Raw genomic sequence first — 21,752 nt, forward strand, 5'->3', positions numbered from 1 at the left:
ACAAACACGCACCAAGGCGCTTTCAAAGCAGATGGCAGATACAGCAGCCATTCCCTGCTCCTTGAGTAGTGGCTCCGGGGCTGTTCCACCCTCTAGAGCTTTCTCCCACGTAGGCTTCCGACATTGTCCCCGACCCCACACGCCTGCCCGTCAGAAGAACCTGCTTCCCCACGGTCAATGCTTTGTCATATAGCACATATATGCGGCTCAGAACAGCCAGAAGAAGGTGGGTCGCGGGATGGGCTTGGCGACGGGCGGCAGCAAGTGGATGCGGCCCGTCTGCACCCAGAGGGACGATGATGGACCGAGGGTGTGGTGGGGAACGTGCATTAGGAAGGACTTGCGAAGGTAACGTCGGGTGTGTGTCAGGATCCGGGTAACATCAAACGGCCCAAAATTTGCATGAGCTGGCGTTACAACGGGGTTCATGAAAGATATTGCCCGGGCTAGGAAACTCAGCTGCGCAGCGATGTAACAAACACACTCTACGAACGCAGAAAAGCCCTTTGCAGGCGTCAATTACACAAACAGGTTTCCTCTCCCTGTCCAGCCCGGTAACCGCCTCCACCTACTGCCCTAACTAAAAGCACACGTGCGTGCATAGTCTCCACCCAGGTACACAGATAGAGGCGCCTCTAAATGCCACACACAACCCGTCCCCCAGCTCCGTCCCCGGTTCATGCCCCAAACCTACCTGATAAATGTTGAGCATGTACAGCAGCTCTGCGGGCGGCGAGTTCTTCCAATGTAGCCGCCTGAGTGCCATGGCCCGGCTGAAGGTCGTCACTGTACCGTTGCTGCCAATCCGCGCCAGGTACGCATCGAATTTGCACTCTGCAAGACAGAGCGATCCCAACAGGAAAGCACAGGAAGGATTTCTGTTCACCCCCAACCCCGAGAGGACACACCGCAACGGCGCGTAATGATTTTGGGAAGCAGCAAGGGCACCGAGCAATGGTGCTGCTTGGAGTTTACAGACAAGCTGTTCTGTCATTCAGAGCCCTGCCTCGCCCAGTCCCGCGAACGAGCATGGCACGTATCCGAGGCCGGGTCCCCCTTCCCGTAGAGGCCGGCACAAACCCACAGCACTCACGCCAGAGCACGATGGCCTTATGCGCCTCATAGACCTTAAACATGAAGGAGCGCCAAATTAGGAACCAGACGTAGCGAAAGGCCGGCGGGATCATGTGGTACTTAAAGTACATCAGCAGGTACCAAAATGTGGAGAAAATGGTCCAGCGCTTTTCGTACCCTGCGTTGTGTGCCGTGGGAGTAGGTCGGAGCGCCAGATAAGGGGGTTATGGGAGTTTCATGCAAAATTTCGCATTAACGAATTGCGGAGGCAGTCCAGTGCAGCGGCGTGTGAACAATTGGAATGGTTCAAGAGCTGCTTGTGAAGGCGTCGACACTGAGTTGGAGATCCGGATGCTCTTATGTAAGGGTTTTTTAAGTAGATGGAATGCTAATGGGTAGATGGAGTGCGATAATGATAAGGCAGGAGCGAGGCTGTTTCTTAAAGCTGACAGAACCATGGGTCTGATATCTCACATTGTCATAGTTAACGAGCGATCCTGTATATAGTTGCGTCTAACTTAGCAAAAAATCAGCTCAGCCTGCTTTGCACAATAAAAATGTCAAGAAATACCCGGCGCCGTGACTCGCAAACACACTCACATGGGATGTCCAGCGAGCAGCGCATGAACTTATCCTGCCAGAACACATAATTGTCCTCGCGCCGTCGATACTGCATCCACGCTGGATACCATTCGGCAGCGGGCCGAAGTGTTCCTGTATCTTTGATGCTTGGGGGTGTCCGAGTTGGTTCGTTCCAGTTGCGCCAAGGCGATGGTACACCAGATGACGTCGATGGGAGGAAGTCCTCGTCAAGCAGAGGCGGTTGTGACCCAGAAGCGGCCGCCTGGAAAGGCTCCGCCCAGGCCGGTGTAGCCGTCCGGCACACTAAATTAGCCCCGCGGCATGCTCTTTGACGTCCGTGTATAGCTTTACATCTGTACGAATGATTAAAGCGCAGCCCTTAGCCTTATCGCCCTTGTGACGTGACAAACACAAGTTTTGCGCCGCAGCTCGTCTTTCGTGCACTCCTCACCCTGATCTTTGACCTGAAGCCACTCTCCGTTGTAAAATTGGGCATGGCTGCATTGATTTAAGCTTGCTATTTGCTAGAGGGTGTCGGTGGAGACCAGTGTCTGCACTTAATTGGGACGATTATAGGGATGCAGCTTTATAAAGAGGCATATGCCATGGAGAGATAAAAATAAATAATCATATATGCTTACATGGTTGGGTGACAGAACTTCCTTGCTCGGACCCTCGTCCAACCATCAATCCGGCATCGTTATTCTTAGACCAGCTTTCGCACCCCAAGCTTGCGTAGCTTCTCATCTCAGAACTTTCTTACATACTATATTTGATGCCCACAATGCTATGATATGTAAATTACTCGACAACATGCACACAGACCCGCGGCATGTTACTATGAGCGACTGAGACTGGTAGCGTTGTCCCTATGCACCAATAAGTTACAAGGGACATGCCGCCAAGGGCCGCTGCAAACGCAGCGCCCGCTGTGCGCCAAGACTTCCCATGGGCGCTGGGCATCCTCGGCAACCCTGACGCGGACCCCACCCAGCTTCCCTTGGCACTTAACTACCTATCTACATTAAATGTGTCAACCAGTTTACCGCATGTAAGTGCTCCGAGCGTCTGCACTCCTAACCCCTGCTATCCTAACGTGCCCACCTCCTGGGCCCCACCAAAGCGTTGGATAACAGCCCCTTGCCCAATTCCCGCCCTGCACCCCATGACAACGCCCAACACGTTTTACGCGTTGCAATCCCCCCGCTGCCCTCTGCATTGTCGCTTACCGGCTCTCTTGTTAACATCATCCCCTGCAGGATACCTCGGCTGTCACACAGCTCCTCACGCTGGCGACCCCATTTGTATGCGCCAATGACACCGCGGTAAACACTACCGCCATTAAGGTGGTCACGCGGCTGGTGTTCACGGACTCACAGAATCACGATGAGCTGCGGGAGGCGCTCCAACAACCAGCTAGCTTGCAGGTGCGTCCGTTCCGGCTGCTCACGGATCTCAGACCTCGTTTATTACAAGCTAGGCGGGAACAGATGGGAGAGGCTGACAGCCGGGCAGCCATCTCGGACTGATGATTTTCGTGTAGTGGGATGGGTGGGACGGGATCTTGGAACGGAATGGAATAGGGAGCGGCGTTGGGGTTGGGTTAGGCGGGTTGGGGCTTGTGCCGTCGGCCTTGGCTAAGCCAGCGATGTGCTGCAATGCGGACTGCTCAACCCAAACTTGCACCGGCTTTAGCCAGAAAGTCGTCCCTGTTATATTAGGGAGCATGGGACCCAGACAATATGGGTCAGCTCGGGGTAAGGGAGGAGGTCAGCTGGGACCACAGCTTGCATGGAGGAGCCCATTCTACTAGGCCCCAGCAGATACGTCCAAGGAGGCTAGCAGCGTAGCAGCACTCCAAGCTGTGTCTTACCTGTCCGCATCAGCGTCTGGGGTATCAGCAACTGCAGCAGGCCCATTGCCGGCAGCGGTAGTTCAGACAGCGATAGTGCAGCGGCTGCTGGGAGGAAGGAAGGGGCCAGGGCCGGACGCACACCGCTCGGCTGAGTGGAGCAGGCCGGCAGGCGGCTGATCGTCGTGCAGAGGTGGAGGTGCTGGACAGTAGACGCAGATGTCGACACAGTAATGATGCACCTCAAACAGGGGCCGCTCGTGGCGGAACGTGGTGGGCCATAGCAGCCTGGGTTGTCTGCATTGGCAGGGGGAAATGCACCGCACGTACTCGACCTCACAAGTCCCGGCTTACTACCGGGCGTGGCCCTCAAGCCATCTAGAGAGCTCCTGAGCCGCATATTCGGCTCATTGGGGAACAGGACATGTAGAGGCCTTTTACGAGAGGGGGAAAGGAGGCGGAAGGTGCCGGGGTTACGGTGCCATGGCAAACCAGCGACGAACATGCACACCCTAGCGCCCTTGCGCCGCCCTTTCCCAGTGCCCTGCCACCTTTCCCGGCTTCCAAACAAACACTCAGCGGTGCTCACAACCCAACCGGTGCCCCAATTTATCGCTTCCAAGGCCTGATAAACGCGCACAACCGGGGCCCCGTACCTTCCTCCTCAGGCGCTGTGGGCGGTTTTGACCTACTTCCACGCCTCCTTCGACGCCTATTCGGCCCGACTGCTGGTCATCCAATCAGAGCCCCCGGAGCCGCCAACCCCCGTGCGAAACCAGGGCAAACCAGATTCCCGCAATGCCAAGAACCCGCCGCCGCCACCCGTGGACCCGGAGACCACCCTGCCGGTGAGGAAGTTGTCGGACAAAGATAAGCAAGTTTTTAAAGAAATTTGGAATAAGTCTTTAGGACACTGGGACAAGTTCTGGACACAAGAACATGTGAAGGGTCTAGAACTGGAGTTAGTACATTGTGACAGACCGCTATTATTAATAAAACAAGACACTTCAGAAAACGCGGACACACCACCGCCAAAAGGCAGAGAACGTCCGGCCATGTTCCTAATGGTTTACCTTCCAAACGCTTTCAGGTCTGCCCTTCCCCAAGTGACATGTTACTCCCTACCGTCCATACTCTTTTCGCGGCTCCTCGTGCCGGTTTTGGCGTTGTTGCGGGGTTCCAGTGTGTCTACTCGGTTCCCGGCTACTCACTCCGCGGCCCCCGCCGTCCCCATTGGTCTGGCTGCAGGGACCCAGCAAGTACGCTCTGGACCTGGCCATTACGGCTTTAAGCAGCCTGGTGGCCAGCAGCACGGCGGCTGAGGCGGCGGCGGTGGGGTTTATGTGCTCTGACGTGGCACCGCTGCTGACAGTTTTGAAGCACCACTCCAGCAGGATACAAGTGCGACCTTATTCGGTTCCTTACACAGCTTTCATTATTAATCTGTTTGTTCGTTTCCTTTTGTTTCGTTTTGTTGATAGCATTTCCCCCTCGGATGTTCTCATGTAACACGTGGCCCTTCACTCTCGGCCGGTCATTGTGCAGAAGGCCGTTCAGCACGCACGCGTTGGCTTTTTCCTTAACCACCTTCTCTACCCGCCTCCCTCCCTCACCCGCCCGCGCGTCCGCAGATGATTTTTTGTGTTATGCAATTGATTCCCCACCCACTCGCCCACCCGGCCGCTATGGCACCACTATGCCGTTCAGGTCCTCGCGCTGCGCCTGATCCGCACGCTGCTCCAATCCGACACGATGGCCATAGTGCTGGCGGGTGCGGGGACGATGGGGCAGCTGACGGAACTCCTGTGCAGCAGCCTCTTCGGTGCGGTGCGAGAGGAGGTGCTCCTGGCGTTGATGAGGATGATGGGCAACTATCGTGAGTATAACCGGGGAGAAGCGGATGTGGCGGGAGCTAGGGGCAGAGGGGCTCCTTGGAGCCGTGGACTGATGTGATGTGAGCTGAAGGGGGTGTTGAGGGACAGCAAACTTGGGATTGAAGACATGGGCACGGGCTTCGTATAAACGGCTGAACTGACGGCATATCCCGACCAGCCCTCTCCCCGATTTCCCACTCTCCGTTTCAATTCCGCAGCCCCTGCCATGCAGCTGGCGTTAGACAGTGGCCTGCCCGCCGCCCTGCTCAAGCACGTATTGGCACCCACGACGGGTGTGCCGCAGGAAGACCCGCCGACGCCACCACCGCCGCCACCTGGCTCCGAGACGCCTACCTCGCCGCGGCCTCCGGTGCCGCTGTCCCCCCGACCCGGAGCGTCACCCCGTCCCTCCGGGCCCTCTCCCCGGCCCGGGGCCACAATGGACGGCACGGAGGCCGGGATTGAGGTGCCGCCAGGACCGCCGCCCATTGACTTTGCACGGCCGATGCCCAGCTCGGCTGACCGGCTGCAGGTGGGGTGAGGTGGGGAAGAGGGAAGGGGGAGAGAGGGACGTGCGCGAATGGCTGTGCGCTGTGCGATGGCGTGTGGAGTGAGGCCCTGCACTGCCACTGTGGTACTGCTTTGCGCATATGTATTTTTCTCCCCCTCACTTCCGTTTCCACGGTACATTTATTCCTTGAAGTTGTTGTATTTGTTTGAGTTTGTGTTTCCTGAAGTTGATGAAGTTCGTCTCTTCAATCTTTCCCGGTTCCCTCGCACAGGAGCTATCGGTCCAGATGCTGCTACAGATGTGCAAGCACCACCATGGTGCAGTACAGCACCTCCTGCGCCTGGGTGCCATGCAGCTGCTGCTGGCGCTGCTGCCCGCCCCCAAGCTGCCCGAGCTGCCCCCCAAGCCGCCCAGCAGTAAGAGGCCGTCATCCGCTTCCGACACCTTCATCGCGTACGCTTTGGGTCGCGGGCGCTTCTCCCATAACGGCAGCGGGCTGCCAGCGGCGCCGTTGATGGAAGCCTGGTTGCCGTACATCGACGGTCCACCGACGATGCCGTTGCCGAAGGCGCCCCTGAATTCTCATCCTCTGGCGGCAAGCCTGCTGCAGATGCTAGCTTGCTTGCTATCTGAACCGGGTGTTCAGGACTATTGGTGGTCGGTGCACTCCTCTAAGCGGCTCCACCTCCAGCTGATGTACCTGCTGCGAACAGATGCACCGCCAAAGCCCAAGCCGCAGGTGAGCAGAAGCGTGTGGGCGGAATCCCCTTTTCCCTGGTTTCTGCACTTGCTGCATTGAAAGACGGCGTGCTTTGCATGGTACACTTGGCTATGTGGGTGCTCTGGAAATGGGAGGAGAAAAAGAGGGTGTGCAGCATGCGTGTAAGGGTGTGCGGTTGATTTCTTCCACCTCTCAACTTGTTGCTCTTTTTTTGTCCACTACTGACGGTACTGCCCTCACTGGTGGTAACGGTGGCGTCGGTATTCTGGTGTTGTGGCAGGAGGCCCCGGTGCCTCAAAAGCGCATGACGCAGGCGATGATGGCGGCAGCGGCAGCGGTGCCGCCGCCACCACCGCCGCCACCTGACGCCCGGGCCCCCCCCTTCCCGGAGGAGGTGCGCGCCGCGGTGTTGCAGTGTATGCTGCAGCTCATTAAGGACCCCCGATGGCTGCAGCTGGCGCCGTATCTGACATTACTGCAGCAGACTGTACGACAGACAGAGGAATGGGCACCGGCGATGGTGGAGCCGATGGCGGAGATCCTACAACGCATTATGCAGACACGGCTGCCGCCGCCGCCGCGTGCAGTGGCCGCTTCGGCGGCGAGGCCGTCGCAGTCGACGACGTCGCCAGCACTTTCGCAATCACCGACGGCCGAAGGCCCGCCGCTGCCGGCGGCAGAGCAGCAGCAGCTGCAACCACACGCATCACAAGTGGCGCCGTCGGTGACGGCTGACGGGGCACCGCTGAACTTGCAGCGCATGTGCAATGCAGTCGCTAACGGCCTCAGCCAGGAAGCCAACGGCCTCAGCGACACGGACCTGAGCAGCGAGGATGCGGTCAAGGCGCTGAAGGAGCTTGCCAAAATGGTTCGCAAGGCTACCAGCCCCGACCCAAAGGCCATTACTGCCGTGGCGGCGGCGCTGCTGGTGCTGCCCGAGTCTGCCATCTACGCACCGCCGTGGCCGCCACTACCGTCGCCGCCGCCCACCCCACCCCCGCCGCCGCTGCCCACATCACAGTACCTATGGGATGCGCTGGGCCGGCCCGTCATGACTGACGGGATCAAACTACCGCACCTGTGAGGGCATCCTGCGCTGTAGTGCGCAGCGCTGCCTGGGGGGGGATGTCCAACGGTAGCGAGGCGAGGCGGCGGGAAACAGGGAGAGCGCAGTAGCAGCTGTCAAAGTCCAGGGGAAGAAGTTGGTTATGGTGACGGCTCGCCACGGCTGCCTCGCCAGCGTTGCACGTGGTCGGCGGTGTGCCTACCCTGCTGCTGTTATGGATATAATCTCCGCTCGCGGATGGGTGCTAAGAAAAGTATACGGAGCCCGTCCACCACACATCCATGGGCGGAAATGGACTGGACACGCGCTGCTGCGTCCGCGGCTTCGTGCAGGTTCTTTTCGTGCTTGCGGGTTCGACAGCCGCGCAAGACCCTCAGCTGTAGCGATTTCTGGGTGACAAGCTAAGCATACCCTGAACTTGCATGCCAGATATTCCATATGTAGCCGTGTTACGAACCTGAATCGCGAAGCTAAGTGGACCTCGTGGGGTTGCATGCAGCACGCGCAGATATTGGTACCTAAGAGATGGTTGTGTATGGGGTATACCGCTGTGTGGAGAGAGCAGGCAAGCGGGTGGGGTGCGCACTGGATTGCACTGCGTTAGGCGGCTCGCAGTGTTTGGGACTGGTGAAGTATGCCTTGTTGTGAAAACCGGGATTTGAAAGTCCCACGTTCTGGAAAAGAAGCCACCGGGATTCCGCCAATGGGTGTGCGTTCCGGACACACTGGGATTTCCCCGCGTGTGAATAGATCAGGATTGTTGGTTCGGGATAAGCAGCTTCGAACTCGGCGTGGGATTTTCAACCGCGCCATACCAGCCTTACATGCCTTCTGGTGGTGGCATCTCAAGTTGCGCAACCGAGAAGCCCTTTGGCAAAGGTTCCAAGCTTGCACAAACCAACTTTGTTGGATGCATCTTAAGGAACTGCTGAATGGACGCTGTTTAGACCTGGAGTACGGTAGCCAAGGGCAGTTGGCCGAACTTTGGGAACATGTAGCACGCCGCGTCTGCTAGGCAGAAGTAACACAGCATATGTTCATGACACTCATGGGAACCGGTCAGGTTTACGCGAGCACTTTTTAAGACCTGACCCGACCCCTGGAGCCAAACGTCGATTCAACAAAGGAATGTGATAGATTACGTTGCTTACCAGGAACAGAGTTTGTACAAACCTGAAGACGCTTATGGTGCGTCCGTGGGTACGGCAGCATGACATGAAGTTCTCATTGACCTTTTTGTTCCACGCAAAAGCCTCATTTATTACCTCCTGTCCGTTATCTTGATTTCTCGAATTGATTGTATTGCCAAGCCAGTCCATTTCGCACTTTGCCGGGTAGATCTGCAAAACTCCCTCGGCAGCATAGCCGCGCTTCGGCGCGGTCTAGGGTTCGTCCAAAATGCCGGATGATAAGCATGTCGATCCAGATAAGGACGCACCAATTAAGGCGCTTGACGAGACTGATATTGCTTTCCTCAAGAACTATGGGCTAGGCCCATACGCTGCGCCAATTAAAAAAGCAGAACAGGATGTGAAGGATATTATCAAGCGCATCAACGACCTGTGCGGTGTGAAGGAGTCTGATACTGGGCTTGCGCCCCCGTCTCGCTGGGACCTGGTTTCGGACAAGCAGATGCAGCAGGAGGAGCAGCCGCTGCAGGTGGCCCGCTGTACTAAGATTATCAACCCCGGCACCGACGAGGCGAAGTATGTAATCAATGTGAAGCAAATCGCAAAGTTCGTTGTGGGGCTGGGCGACAAGGTGGCCCCTACGGACATCGAGGAGGGTATGCGCGTGGGTGTCGACCGGAACAAATACCAGATTCAGATTCCGCTTCCCCCGAAGATTGACCCCTCCGTCACTATGATGACCGTGGAGGAGAAGCCGGACATCACGTATAGCGACATTGGGGGCTCCAAGGAGCAGATGGAGAAGATGCGGGAGGTGGTGGAGCTGCCCATGCTGCACCCCGAGAAGTTCGTACAGCTGGGTATCGACCCTCCCAAAGGCGTGCTGATGTACGGCCCGCCGGGCACGGGCAAGACGCTGCTAGCGCGTGCAGTTGCTAACCGCACAGATGCCTGCTTCATTCGCGTCATTGGCAGCGAGCTCGTCCAAAAGTACGTCGGTGAGGGCGCACGCATGGTCCGCGAGCTGTTCCAAATGGCCCGCTCAAAGAAAGCCTGCATTGTGTTCTTTGACGAGGTGGACGCGATCGGTGGCGCGCGGTTTGACGACGGCGCTGGCGGCGACAATGAAGTGCAGCGGACTATGCTAGAGATTGTCAACCAGCTGGACGGCTTCGATGCGCGCGGAAACGTCAAGGTGCTTATGGCCACCAACCGGCCCGACACGCTGGACCCTGCACTTCTTCGCCCAGGGCGGCTGGACCGCAAGGTTGAGTTCAGCCTGCCGGACCTGGCCAGCCGGACGCAAATATTCCAGATCCATACACGCACGATGAACTGCGAGCGCGATATCCGTTTCGAGCTGCTGGCACGTTTGTGCCCCAACAGCACCGGAGCGGACATCCGGAGCGTGTGCACAGAGGCAGGCATGTACGCGATCCGCGCACGCCGGAAAACAGTGACGGAAAAGGACTTCCTGGAGGCGGTCAATAAGGTCATTAAGGGTTACCAGAAGTTCAGCGCAACGCCGAAGTACATGATTTTCAACTGACGAGCAGCGTGTCGGTAAGGATAAGGTGCTGTAGTGAGAGCATTGAGTGGGAAAGGGGCGAAAGGGGGTCGTTGATGGACAGGTTGTAGGTTAGGTACAACCAGACAGTGTCGGGGAACTAGGATAAGTTTGGATGCCACCTAAGAACGATGTAGGGAAGACTGACCGATGGATGGTAAAGGGACATCATGACACCGTAAAAGGACCTCGATTGTCGTGTGGCGACGGCGCCAGTAAGTTGCGCTGTGATGCATACCCAGGCGAGTGTCGAAAGGGCGTAGAAAGTGTGGTCGATCGGCTGCATGATGCATATATTGCTGTCGGTAGATGTATGATGTCGCTGTATGTATGATGTTGCCGTCCCTTCAGAAATCGGTTTGCAGCGGCGAGGGCGGGCCCCGGATGCAACACCTAGACGGGAACCCTTCTCGGTCTTTGTTGCGGTTTATCGTTTGATCGTTTGGAACGGGGCGGCCGCATAAAGAACACTTGAATGGACGGTAATGTGTACCGCCGGATCCTGTGCTGGTTTAAAAATTGCAGCATGGTATGTCATGAGGGTTACGTTCAAGGAAGCTGGAACTTCCACGGTGACTTCTCCACGGTCTGGATAGAATACATGCAACATCCCAAATGGAAATGAAAATCAACGGACGTAATGACATCCCGATGGCGTACAGCAACCCACTATACAATTTCATCAATAAGCAATGAGTAGTCCATACCAGGGTAAGCACCACCACACGACAGGCCTCACCACCTGCAACTTATGCATGCGTCGTCCCTTCACAGAAAAGTATCCCTTCAGACGCGTCCAAGGGTGAGATGGATGAGTGGGATGTGCAAGCAATATAGCTTAAAAAACTGCGTGTTGTGCAACGACAGCAACTCGTGATCACGGAAGTGGGCCTACTTGGCCCACTTTATTGGTTGAACCAACGCCTAGTACATGACAAAAAATAAAGAAACCTTCGTTTTGCTCTCCATTCCTCAAAAGAAGTTCTATTATCAACATCAAACGTAAAACACAGCCAACGAGAAAGCAGTTACATGGGCCAATTTTTGGGCCAGATAAGGTTCTTGAGGTACATATAGATTGGCACGCAGAAATAATAGAAGCCTGCGGCTGTGCCCATAATGAGCCGCAGCAAGAACGACAGGGGGTTGCTATTCATCTTGCCGCTGACCTCGACCTTTGGTCCCATCACCAGCGGCGACTCTCCAGCCTGCGTCAGGGATAGGGCTTGTCACGAGACACCCCCACGTCGGGAAGCAGCCGCAGTGGGGACAATCCATGACGCAATCAATTCTTCCGCACGTAATTTCCCCTCTGGTGAATCTCACCCATGCGCACATACTGCGAGCTACGGACACCTTTCCTGGCACATCTGTCTAGGTACAACTCCAGCATGGAAAGGCTGAGGTGGTAAACTGCAACATTGCACCGCACAGCAGGGACCTCACCTTCGGCTTAACACCCGTGACGCTGCAGCCCATGATGAGGCCATGCCGACGAACCCCGCGATACCACTTAGGCCCGATGCGCGTAATCTTAACGTCCACGAACCCAGCCTTGGTGAACCACTGCGCGCGACAAAGGTAAACATTGTGCGGAAATTGAAGTCTTACTTTTCCATTTTTTTACTCTGCCAGTACACAATCCGGCCGAGTCCGCCAGGTAGCACGACATGCTTCTCGTGCGCCCTAGCTAGACTCGGTCCCTTGCCTCAGGAGCCGGCTCCCAACTATGGCAGAATGCCCTTATCTGATGCGTGGGACAGGGGGGCATGTCTTCACCCGTGGCCGCTACCAGGCGAAACCCTGCCTTCCCCGGTATTTCAAGGCATTCTCATCGACATCTGTCGACAACCCTAGTCACCCTAGTCGACTTCTCAGTGGATCGATCAGGTTCAGCAGTGGGTGCTGAACTCACCACCGGCTGGGTCCGCTATTTCTTTTCATCTGCTCGTCGCGTCAAGCAGCTCCCCGTGAATTTTTTCAATCGCCCCATGGATGTTTTTGATCTGAGCCGTGTCCTGTTTCCAACAACCTCCCCAGGAACAGTGCCAGTGCACATTGCGTCCAGGGTGAGCGACGGCCTAGGCCATGCACCCGCCTGTAGCTTAGGCAAGTCCGTTGCACCGCCTTATCGCTGCAAGCAACCCGCAAAAACCCTATTTTGAACGATTCCTTGTACCGCTTAACAATGCCGCTCGCACCTCAATGTACTCTTCCTCCTTGGGAAACAGCATCCATACCTGTATGCAGAACCCGGAGCACGTGCAACAAATGACTCACCAAAAGGGCGGGCACCAGCTCATGGCATTCCTTACGTGCCAGGGAAATATGCAGCCAACAGCTCCAGTGGCGTAAGGATAACAAATTGAAAGCAGACATTTGAGCCACCTCGTGCGTGCCGTCATACTCCGGAAAAAACACCTTTTCACCATGGCTTGCGCTAGTATGTGCGACAATCACCCTACCCACCGATATATCAGTTGGGCACGCGGGATACCCGCAATAAACGACATTGTTGTGATCCGAAGCCGGTACAGCCAATTGTGTGTGATCATGTGCAGGCTGACGACAGGACAAATGTCGGGACCCCGTGCTGGCTGCGAAATCTAATATACTGTTGCAGCAGCCACTGCATGCGGAGGACATAATACCACCACTAATATGTACTGCTGAGCTCCGAGCACGAAGTTTCACACCCGTACCCCTAGTACAGCGAGAGAGCAATCAGCTCCAGCTTACATCAGCAAAAAAACGAGACAGCCAAAATGACGGATGTACAGGACCAATGACGCAGGCGACGCCGCCCTCTTTGATGACCCTATACGCCTCCTTAATGCCCCGCTGCGGCTCCGGCCAGTATTCGATGCTCCCCGCCGAGACATAGCGGTCGAATGAGTCCGTGCGGAAGGGGAGGTCCTCCGCGTCGCCCTGCACATCGGTTGCGTGAGTACGTCAATGCAACACCCATCGAAACCCCATCCATCAATACGAATATTTATTCCCCTTACTAATCCTTTTTTTAATTGTAAGACCAAGACAGGACAAACCTCGAGAATTGTGACGCCCTTCAAGGCTGGCTTCGCCTTTGCCTTGGCCAACTGGTGTGGAGACTGGTCGATCAGCGTCACCTGATCCAATCAGACAATGCTTTAATGACCTTGTGGAAAAACAGCGCCATCGGAGCGGAAGACGCACTTACATTTCCAGGCTTAATTGCTTTGACAATCCCAAGAGTAGTAAAGCCAGTTCCACCACCCACATCGACAACTTTTAAATCTGGATTATCCAGCATAGCTGGGACCAAAGCCGCTGCGCAACGTATGATCTCCAATCAAAGCCGTAAAAGATTGGAGTGATGAACACGAAATAAAATGTTACCTTCTCGCATGTCTTCAGTCCAGTGGCCCGGATTTACGATGTGATCATAGACCTGGCTAAGGCCAGCATAGAACCAGTAAGCCTCGTTCTTGTGCTGGATGAGACGAGGCGCCGTTACGTCGCGGCTATAAGTTTCAGAAGCTGACCGCAAAACAAGCGATCGCTTAGATATGAGAGGAACATGACGTTGCAGTGGACGGCCAACCCGCAACGCTGAGCGAGGACTGCTGGAGCTCAAATCCACAAGGCGATGCCCGGGCCCAGCTTGAGGGCTGGTCGTTAACATGTTAAACCTGGCCTAGCCTGCGGTGTAATGTTGAGACGTATTTTCGTTGAAGAAGATCTGGGCTTTCAGCCAAGTGCACAACCACGGCCTACTCGTACGGCAGCGGTACACGGGTGCCGATACGGCAGAACCCTCGTGCCACGATTCTGCCCTGGCGTCCTGAGCTGTAATGGCATGTGTCTCTTTTTACCCCAACCCAAAGACCGGCTAGTATAAGCGTACAAGCCTCACGATGCTGCTGCGTGCGTTCACGCTTCCCGTGTTGAAGATGGTTGCCATTTAGAGAAAAAATCCTATTATGTTACACCATACCATCGTGCGCTTTACCTCCCCTGCCAGGTAAAATCCAGGATTCTGCGAGCTAATCCGGGGGGGCATAGCATTAGCCTAGCACACGACTTTCCACACGCCATCATGACGGGAAACTTGATCGAACGCCCTATCCAAGATTCAAGGACAGTCCAATCCCCCATTCATCGCACAGCTTGTACCCGAAAAATAGAGGACAGTGTGACGAATCTCATCATTACTGCCTCACAGTTGCATGGATGCTTGGCGTACACATATCCTCGCTTCTATGCTGCAATTCTTCATTGGCCTCTGTCGAATGAAAACGCCGTTTGCAAGCCTGAAAGCCAAGATGCTGTCGATGCTCAATGCAAAGCTGGACCTTGGCCCCTGCAGTATTCCTGACGCCATGTAGGTCTGTCTGAAAGTCAAGAAAATCTCGAGAGCCTCACGGCGCAAACAAATTTAGCTTATCTAAGTTGTAACGCGCGAGGAATTTTTTATTTGCCGACACCGGTCGGGCCGAACGCGGCCGAAGGACGTCGTTGGACGCCGCCATGCGCCTGTTCTCCTCCTTGATCCGATCCTGCAAATCCTCGTCTAGAAGATGCGGAGAGAGGGCACCCGTGCCCGCCATTCCCGAAGCCAATTGCGACGAATCCTCTCCGCCTCCAGAAGACCCCGGAACCCCTGAGCTGCGGGGCCGTACAGGGCCTATTGCGACGGACCCAATCATTGAGCTGCTGGTGCCTCCCGGGCTAGGGGCTCGCAACGGGCGCAGCGAACCCGCCAACGGTGTCGGATGTGCCGCCAATCCGCTAGATCCTGCAGGCCCGGGACCTACGCCTTGCGACAGAGGGCGGCTCAAGTCTGCAAGGCCGCCAGATGCGCCGCTGCCGGACACACCTCCTCGCCCCAATCCCCGGCTACTTCCGCCAGCAGCTCCAGAGTTCATGCCCTGCGCTTCAGAGAGCCAAGAGGCCGCGGCATTACAAAACTGCTGTCAGTTCGACACAGCCGGGGACTCTAGCTCAAAGTCCTTGATTTTAGATATATACCAGGAATTATACTTTCATGACGACCGGGCCCTGCTACCAGTTGGCAGACGTTGTGAGAAGTCCCGGTGGGAGAAGTCCCACCCACACTTGTTTCGTAGATAACCCTGCCTAGGGGATGTGGGCGACAATCAGGGCTTGCTTTGCTACGCTCGACTCAACCGTACAGCATGCGAACACGCGAATGGGCAATCCCGCCACAACTGCACATGGCGTGCGACACATGCGAGCTTGGCAGACGGCGTAACTCACTGTGTAGGGGTTGGTCCCCGTCTCGCCAAGCGCTGTCTGAATGAAGCCAGGATCGCCTGAATCTGTGCGCGGCGCTGTGAAGCTGTTGCCGGGGCTGGGGAAGCCGTCATGTGCGTACTTCCTGGTGGGCGTTGAGGTAAAACGTTGTGGAGAAATTGTCAAGCTCAAGGGGACAGGCTAGGAGGTGGCTGTGAGGGACACAGGTGATACTGCAGCAGTGCTGCTCCACGGGCTTATGTTCTAGCTCCTAAGGGGTGGTTGCACGTACGCGACGAATGGAAGACATTCTTACAACTGATAGATAGTACAATCACGTCCATGTCGTTGTGAACATGCAAGCACGATGGCCCACCTTGGCGGACTATGCATTTACTAAATGGGCACGCCAATAATAGATTATATTTTAGCACGAAGCAAAATTGCTTCATTCTGTCACAGTAAAGACAAAGTTCCGGATGCGTTATTGACCGAACCCGCACAACCCCTTGACAGGTAATCGTCACAAAGCCGTCCAACGATTTAAACAGGAAAAAAACTGTGGCTACACGTCCAATTATAACTATACAAAATTTCCCATCAGGCAGTTCCGTATGCCGCCATGGAAGAGCTTACTTGCTGCCACTGATCTGCAAGGCCGCCAGGTTCGGTGGTGGAAGTGCCTTGCCGGCGGTCCCAGACGCCAAATCCTTGGGCCTACAATGGTTCAGTCGACGCATGCAATCATAATGAAGTGCCCCTATAGCGAGGCCCCATAACAAAAATATCCTTATTGAAACACGTGAATCCTTCGCGCGATACATTTTGCAGCGTATCTTCATCCGAAAAACACATCGTAAATCCGTGCCACTCCGTGCCACTCCGTGCCACCACATATTATAGCTAACGCCAAAATACTGTCGCGACTGGATTTCGTCAATATGCATTCCCATACGTCCCCCGTGCTCTCACTTAGCGGCGGCGTGTGTCCCGCGAGCTGCGGGACCCTCCACCGGCTCGTCTCCCTCAAAGCCTTGCAAGCTCTTCAAAATGTCGCGCGCTGCATCAGTAATGCAGAGTTCAATCGGCCGCTGACCGCTCTTGTTGAGCAGGCGCTGTGATGCACCAGCCTCGCACAGCTTCTCTATGGTGCTGAGCTGGTTCATGAAGCACGCAAGGTGAAGAGGCGTGTTGCCATCCGAAGTGGTGCCGTTGGTCTTGGCCCCCAGCTTGATCAAGGTGGCCGTGGCCTCCTTGCGACCGTTGTATGCCGCGCGATGCAATGGCGTCCACCCCTTCTTGTTGGGAGCATCAATAGGCGATCCCTTGCGTGCCAGCAGCTCAATGACCTGGATGATCAGAAATTATGCGTGATAATAACGCATTAACGCGGAAGTGACCGCACATACCAACTAGCCACCGACAGTGCGGTTACACCAACCGCACGGCATTATTCCAACCCAGATGAATTAAAGCAGAATCATGCGGCATGGATGTAAGCGGGTGCGTACTCGTCCCTAGCGCACCTGGCTGTGCCCTTTGGTAGCAGCCCAGTGAATAGGTAGGTCTCCCTCGACGTCCACTGGCTTGGGGTCGGCCCTGGCCTTCAGCAGTACTTCCACGATATCCGCATGGTTCTCAATCGAGGCCAAATGCAGAGCTGTCACCTTAAAGTTGTCGCCCGCGTCCACGTCAACGCGCTTCTTTACAAGAAACTGCACAGGCAGGCAGCGCACCGCATGTCTATGCCTCGGCATAAATTCCAAAATAGGAACCCATTTTTACCCACCTCTACAACCTCTAGCTCGCCATTCTCGCATGCAACATGTAGCGGCATCATTCCAAGCACATCTTCACGAGATTGAAGCGTGACGCTCTCTGGATTGCCCTGGACATCAAAGAGACAGCAAAAATCGTCTAGAGATCACACCCAGTATTTTTTGTTAATGTATAACGGAGAAATGAAACTCAAAAGTGACCGAGGTCTTACAATCGCCATGCCTTCCCGCACGAAGTGCTCGAGAAGCTTAATGTCACCCGTCTCCGCCGCATAATGAACTGTGTTTGGCTTTGAGCGTGTCTTTGCTCTGACCTCAACGCTCATGGCTGCTTCCTGACCAACTTCTAGGGGCTGGGCTATAGGTATGCCGGCGTCCCAGCAAGCTGTTTTCGCAAAAAACTCTGCCGACTGGAATCCAACCTGGAAAGGCCCCTAATGCCGATGTAAGCGAAAATCTGGGAGACCTTTTGCAAGCACTTTAAAGCGATCTATGAGAGCAAACTACCAGCAGATCAACAACCGTATGGCATAATATTTACAAAACAGTCGATGCCAAGTGCTACAATTTCTTAGGGGCATGTTTTGATTCCTAGGACCACCCCTCCTCGCCGTACGAATTCTTACTGCAGTTGCACGCCGTTTTTGTAACTTTTCTACGTCCATGCCCTTGTTTCAATGCCTGGTCAAACACTTATCCGCTCCCAAAAATTTAGAGTCGGGCTTTGCGGGCTTAACTCCCAGTAGGAAACAGGTGGTTTTTCCTTCGATTTCCCTGCACAGCCAGTCGTTCTAATAGTTTCACAATGGTCGTCCTGACAGAGCAGATAATAAAGGGTAAGACTCGGCTTGATAAGCTTGAAGAGGTCAAGAACTTGAACCTGTGGGGCCAGGACTTGGACGATTGCTCAATCCTTGCGAAGGTGCGCGGGTCTGTTATCCAGGACATTAGAACTTTTTGCGTTGTGGGCGTCCGATACGGCTCGTTCCTACACTCTTGGAGTACCTTGATGTTTCTTGCATGACTAACGTTCCTGTTATCTTCACTTTCTCTGGTAACTCAGTTACCAAACTTGGAGGTGCTGTCCTTGTCGGTTAACCGTCTGTCGAGCCTGAAGGACTTCCGACACTGCGCCAAGCTTCAAGAGCTGTAAGTGCATACTGTCGTTGGCGTATGCAAGAAGCATCTTGGGCTGCGCGCCAACGATTCCGACCCAATGCTTTGGTCCGGCTTTTCGTCTTCGCGTGCGCTGTCCGGAAGCCCGACGACGACGCCATTACCCCCCATAATGGCCTTCCGTCGTTGCATTCATTCCATGGGCGACGTGCAAGATGCATGCTGACGCGTTCTCTCCACGCTTGAGATGGCGTTGAGACGGGTTCGAGTTTTGGCCCTCCGCTCGATTGGCGTGGGCCGCTTGCCTAGCTCCGAAAGCCCCATATGCTCCATCAAAGCGGTCTAAGTACTGGCGTAACACAAGTACGCCAGATGTACACGTCAGCATTGATCACCCTATTGCACGCATCAATGAAGCTCCATTTTGTTCTCAGAACATACTTCAAACTCTACCCTGCCGGCTTCAATCCACCGCGTACTTCAGTACCATACCATGCAATGCTTACTAAGCGTTACGTCGCAGTATATGTGGAACACAGCTGAGCAAAGGCACCCCCGTCACCATCGTTGCTCCTTGTCGGGTTTTCCAGATACCTTCGAAAAAATGACGTGAAGGACCTCAATGAGATTCAGTACCTCGTCCATTTGAAGGACCTCCGAGTACTATGGCTCTCCGATAACCCCTGCGCGGAGGACCCGCACTACAAGCAGTTTGTCGTGCGTATGCTGCCAAACTTGCAAAAATTAGACAACGATGACGTCGACACCATTAATTTGGACGCCGCGGGGCCCGGTCCAGCCCTCAACGGGCCGGCACCTGCACCACCAGCGCCTTCAGCGCCCCCGTACGCTTCGCCGCCTTATGGAGACCATCGGCCACAGAGTCGCGGCAGCCCGGCAACGACCCCGAGCGACCAAGGCGTCATCGGCGGCACGACCCCTGGATCGGTATCCCGCCCGACGGGAGGTTTCAGCGGCGGTGGTGGCGGTCGGTCGTCGAAGAACATCCTGTACGCGGTCATGGCGTTGCTGGGAGAGCTGGACGATGACGACCTGGTGTACGTTCGGCGGGAAATTGAACAGCGCCTAAGCAATCGGTGATGTGCGTGCTGGCTCGTAACTATATTGTTTGGCCCAAGTTTTGGTCCCGTGGGAGCGGCGACTGGAGAATGCAGGAGACGCGCAATAATGCCTTGCTGCTAGCGCTTGCTACGGTGGGCTTGTGTGAACGCAGGCACACAGGCCTGCATTCGCTCAGGATCTTGGTTTTTGTTCAATCTACAACGGTGGAACATTTTGCATGAGGAGGTGAATGCAAAGCAGCGCATTAGTACTAAATGTCGTTACCATTTTCTCGAGATGCCAATAGGAATTTCCTTACATCAGCATAAACCATGGCCTGAAGCCATAGCTTTACGGTTTCGACCCAATTCGCATGGGTGAAGGGGGTGAGGGTGAGGGTGATACGTGTCGTGTCACACGAGGAGAGGTTGGAAACGGCTAGGCAGGACGGATGGCGGATATTGTGGGGGAGCTAAACGGCCTGGTTTGCACCAAAGAATATGGCACCGCCCGGGTCGTGTTGTGCTGGGTGGCTCAGAAAACTGCTCCCTCCGTAGAAGTGTCGTGCTTCAGCATGGACCATATCGTGAGGAGTAAGCAATTCTTTGCGCACCAGGATTCAGGGGGCTTCGTGGAGAAGGGTGGATGTCGTAGGCATTAAGCTCATGACCCACGTTCAGTCCATAACAGGTCCTAACTGTCAACGAGGTTCGGGCAACAATGTAGTTGTTGAAAGAGGTGACAAAACCCTATAATGAACTTGGCAATGCCGCGTATAAGGATAAGGGGACAGACAACTTCAGGGCCCTGTATCTAAAAAACGGGGCCAGGATCTCCGCTTGCAGTCCTTGCACGAGGGAATATATATGGGTATGACGACTGACACAAATGGTTCCACACCCGCGAACACACCGCTACAGACACACTTTTGGCTTTGTGGAGCCAGTTTACCGGAAGCAAGGGAAAATTCTTACGCAGGTGACCTACATATATTCTATAGCTGCAAAGATGGTTCCAGATTTGGGGTGCACTTGACATACCTCACCCTTTCTGGCTATCTGACGGCTGTTGGTGCCGTAACCTGGCCCGTACGCTACCGGAACACAGGTGTGATGGCGCTTTGTCAATGTTATTCAGATATCGCTTACACGAAAATTGTTTTTTGTATTGTCCCTGTTAAGACGCAAATACACAATCATTGCTTGCGCGGCCCTGGATTTCCATCAGTTATAGCAATCCATCCTACTGTTGGCGAGCCCTAACATCTTGAGGCTTGAAGCTTGGAATGGCGAATGATCTGGGTATTCCCTTAAGGCCTATCCGGTAAGTTTTGTGGCAAGGGGCCCCCCTGTACAACCTGCCGCGTCCCATCGGACATTCAGATTCGTCATGCTTACAGCTTTACAGCAATAGGGCAATATGGAGCATTTCCTGGCTACTGCTTTGGCAATTGGCCCTTGCGTACTCTTCGGGGAACATTTGGCAAACTGCTTAGGCCACAATGCGCAATTGCCGTGGCGTCCATCCTTGTTACTGCAACAGCGAACACATTCCTCTTCTCAACAGTTAATCTGCATTAAGCTGCGCCACGGAGTGAGGGCCTCCTCCGGACCAAGGACGTGCCATAATTGCCTATCCCGCTCCCTGCTTTGCAGCTCAAGGATACACTTCCCGAATAATGAGCGTCAGGAGGGTGGCTTTGAGCTTGACAACGGGTTGATCCAGAATGAAACTGACAGGTATCAGGCCTAGCAGATTGGTTACCCGCGTGAATGTAGTTGGCTAAACTAGCTTGTGAATAAAACATATTTAAATTATATTTCAGTATGGTTCCTTCATTCGCCCAGATATGCTGTTTGCAACGTACCGTCCGGGACAAGTCAAGAATGAAATGGCCCAATCTTGTGTTGGCTAGTTACATTTAAAATATATATGAGGGAAACCTTGATGATAAAGTAACATGTTTAATACGCGTTTCGGCCACTCATTCGTGACTGTTGAGGACCCTAGGAATCGTTGCAAATGGGAGCATGGGAGCTTCCCCAACTCTTTCTTAGCAATACAGGATACTTATAAAGGTGTTTTCCTTAGGCAACCTAATTGGCCATTTAGGCCGAGACGATTTTTTGTCGTACTGTGAACAGCTTACCCAAACGCCCGCGTCTCAGGCTAAGGGAGGGAGAC

General features: G+C 54.7%; 6 protein-coding genes across 6 annotated transcripts; 3 read left to right on the top strand and 3 right to left on the bottom strand.

Annotated features, from left to right (window-relative positions):
• Nucleotides 1-207: 207 nt before the first annotated feature.
• Nucleotides 208-2,152, bottom strand: VOLCADRAFT_92980 (uncharacterized protein; the record flags this gene model as incomplete). Its single annotated transcript, XM_002952362.1, has 5 exons — nucleotides 208-279; nucleotides 695-834; nucleotides 1,094-1,252; nucleotides 1,675-1,918; nucleotides 2,108-2,152. The coding sequence occupies 5 exons, from the start codon at nucleotides 2,150-2,152 to the stop codon at nucleotides 208-210; spliced, it is 660 nt and encodes a 219-aa protein (XP_002952408.1).
• Nucleotides 2,153-2,409: 257 nt separating this feature from the next.
• On the top strand, nucleotides 2,410-7,698 carry VOLCADRAFT_121065 (uncharacterized protein; the record flags this gene model as incomplete). Its single annotated transcript, XM_002952286.1, has 9 exons — nucleotides 2,410-2,707; nucleotides 2,916-3,083; nucleotides 4,177-4,356; nucleotides 4,757-4,909; nucleotides 5,216-5,384; nucleotides 5,601-5,914; nucleotides 6,165-6,346; nucleotides 6,386-6,632; nucleotides 7,030-7,698. The coding sequence occupies exons 1-9, from the start codon at nucleotides 2,552-2,554 to the stop codon at nucleotides 7,696-7,698; spliced, it is 2,238 nt and encodes a 745-aa protein (XP_002952332.1). The 5' UTR covers nucleotides 2,410-2,551.
• A 1,261-nt stretch (nucleotides 7,699-8,959) lies between these two features.
• On the top strand, nucleotides 8,960-10,826 carry rpt1 (26S proteasome regulatory complex). Its single transcript, XM_002952287.1, has one exon. It carries the CDS (start codon nucleotides 9,079-9,081, stop codon nucleotides 10,357-10,359), a length of 1,281 nt encoding a protein of 426 aa, XP_002952333.1. The 5' UTR covers nucleotides 8,960-9,078; the 3' UTR covers nucleotides 10,360-10,826.
• A 58-nt stretch (nucleotides 10,827-10,884) lies between these two features.
• On the bottom strand, nucleotides 10,885-14,041 carry VOLCADRAFT_81811 (uncharacterized protein; the record flags this gene model as incomplete). Its single annotated transcript, XM_002952363.1, has 7 exons — nucleotides 10,885-11,585; nucleotides 11,824-11,943; nucleotides 12,579-12,617; nucleotides 13,117-13,305; nucleotides 13,425-13,505; nucleotides 13,577-13,686; nucleotides 13,756-14,041. The coding sequence occupies 7 exons, from the start codon at nucleotides 14,039-14,041 to the stop codon at nucleotides 11,406-11,408; spliced, it is 1,005 nt and encodes a 334-aa protein (XP_002952409.1). The 3' UTR covers nucleotides 10,885-11,405.
• Nucleotides 14,042-15,636: 1,595 nt separating this feature from the next.
• On the bottom strand, nucleotides 15,637-17,937 carry ank3 (ankyrin-repeat protein; the record flags this gene model as incomplete). The annotated part of the gene is made up of 5 exons (XM_002952364.1): nucleotides 17,603-17,937; nucleotides 17,402-17,500; nucleotides 17,139-17,327; nucleotides 16,585-16,961; nucleotides 15,637-15,757 (listed from the first exon to the last, which is right to left on the bottom strand). Coding segments are annotated over exons 1-5 (900 nt in total), but the record flags the coding sequence as incomplete, so codon positions are not given.
• Nucleotides 17,938-18,090: 153 nt separating this feature from the next.
• Nucleotides 18,091-19,607, top strand: VOLCADRAFT_105471 (uncharacterized protein; the record flags this gene model as incomplete). Its single annotated transcript, XM_002952288.1, has 3 exons — nucleotides 18,091-18,312; nucleotides 18,454-18,539; nucleotides 19,097-19,607. The coding sequence occupies exons 1-3, from the start codon at nucleotides 18,196-18,198 to the stop codon at nucleotides 19,605-19,607; spliced, it is 714 nt and encodes a 237-aa protein (XP_002952334.1). The 5' UTR covers nucleotides 18,091-18,195.
• Nucleotides 19,608-21,752: the final 2,145 nt, after the last annotated feature.

Source organism: Volvox carteri (assembly GCF_000143455.1).
Source record: "Volvox carteri f. nagariensis unplaced genomic scaffold VOLCAscaffold_29, whole genome shotgun sequence".
Taxonomy (NCBI): domain Eukaryota; kingdom Viridiplantae; phylum Chlorophyta; class Chlorophyceae; order Chlamydomonadales; family Volvocaceae; genus Volvox; species Volvox carteri.

Coding starts and splice junctions, on each gene's coding strand:
- rpt1 (XM_002952287.1), top strand. CDS start 9,079: ATGCCGGATGATAAGCATGTCGATCCAGATAAGGACGCACCAATTAAG.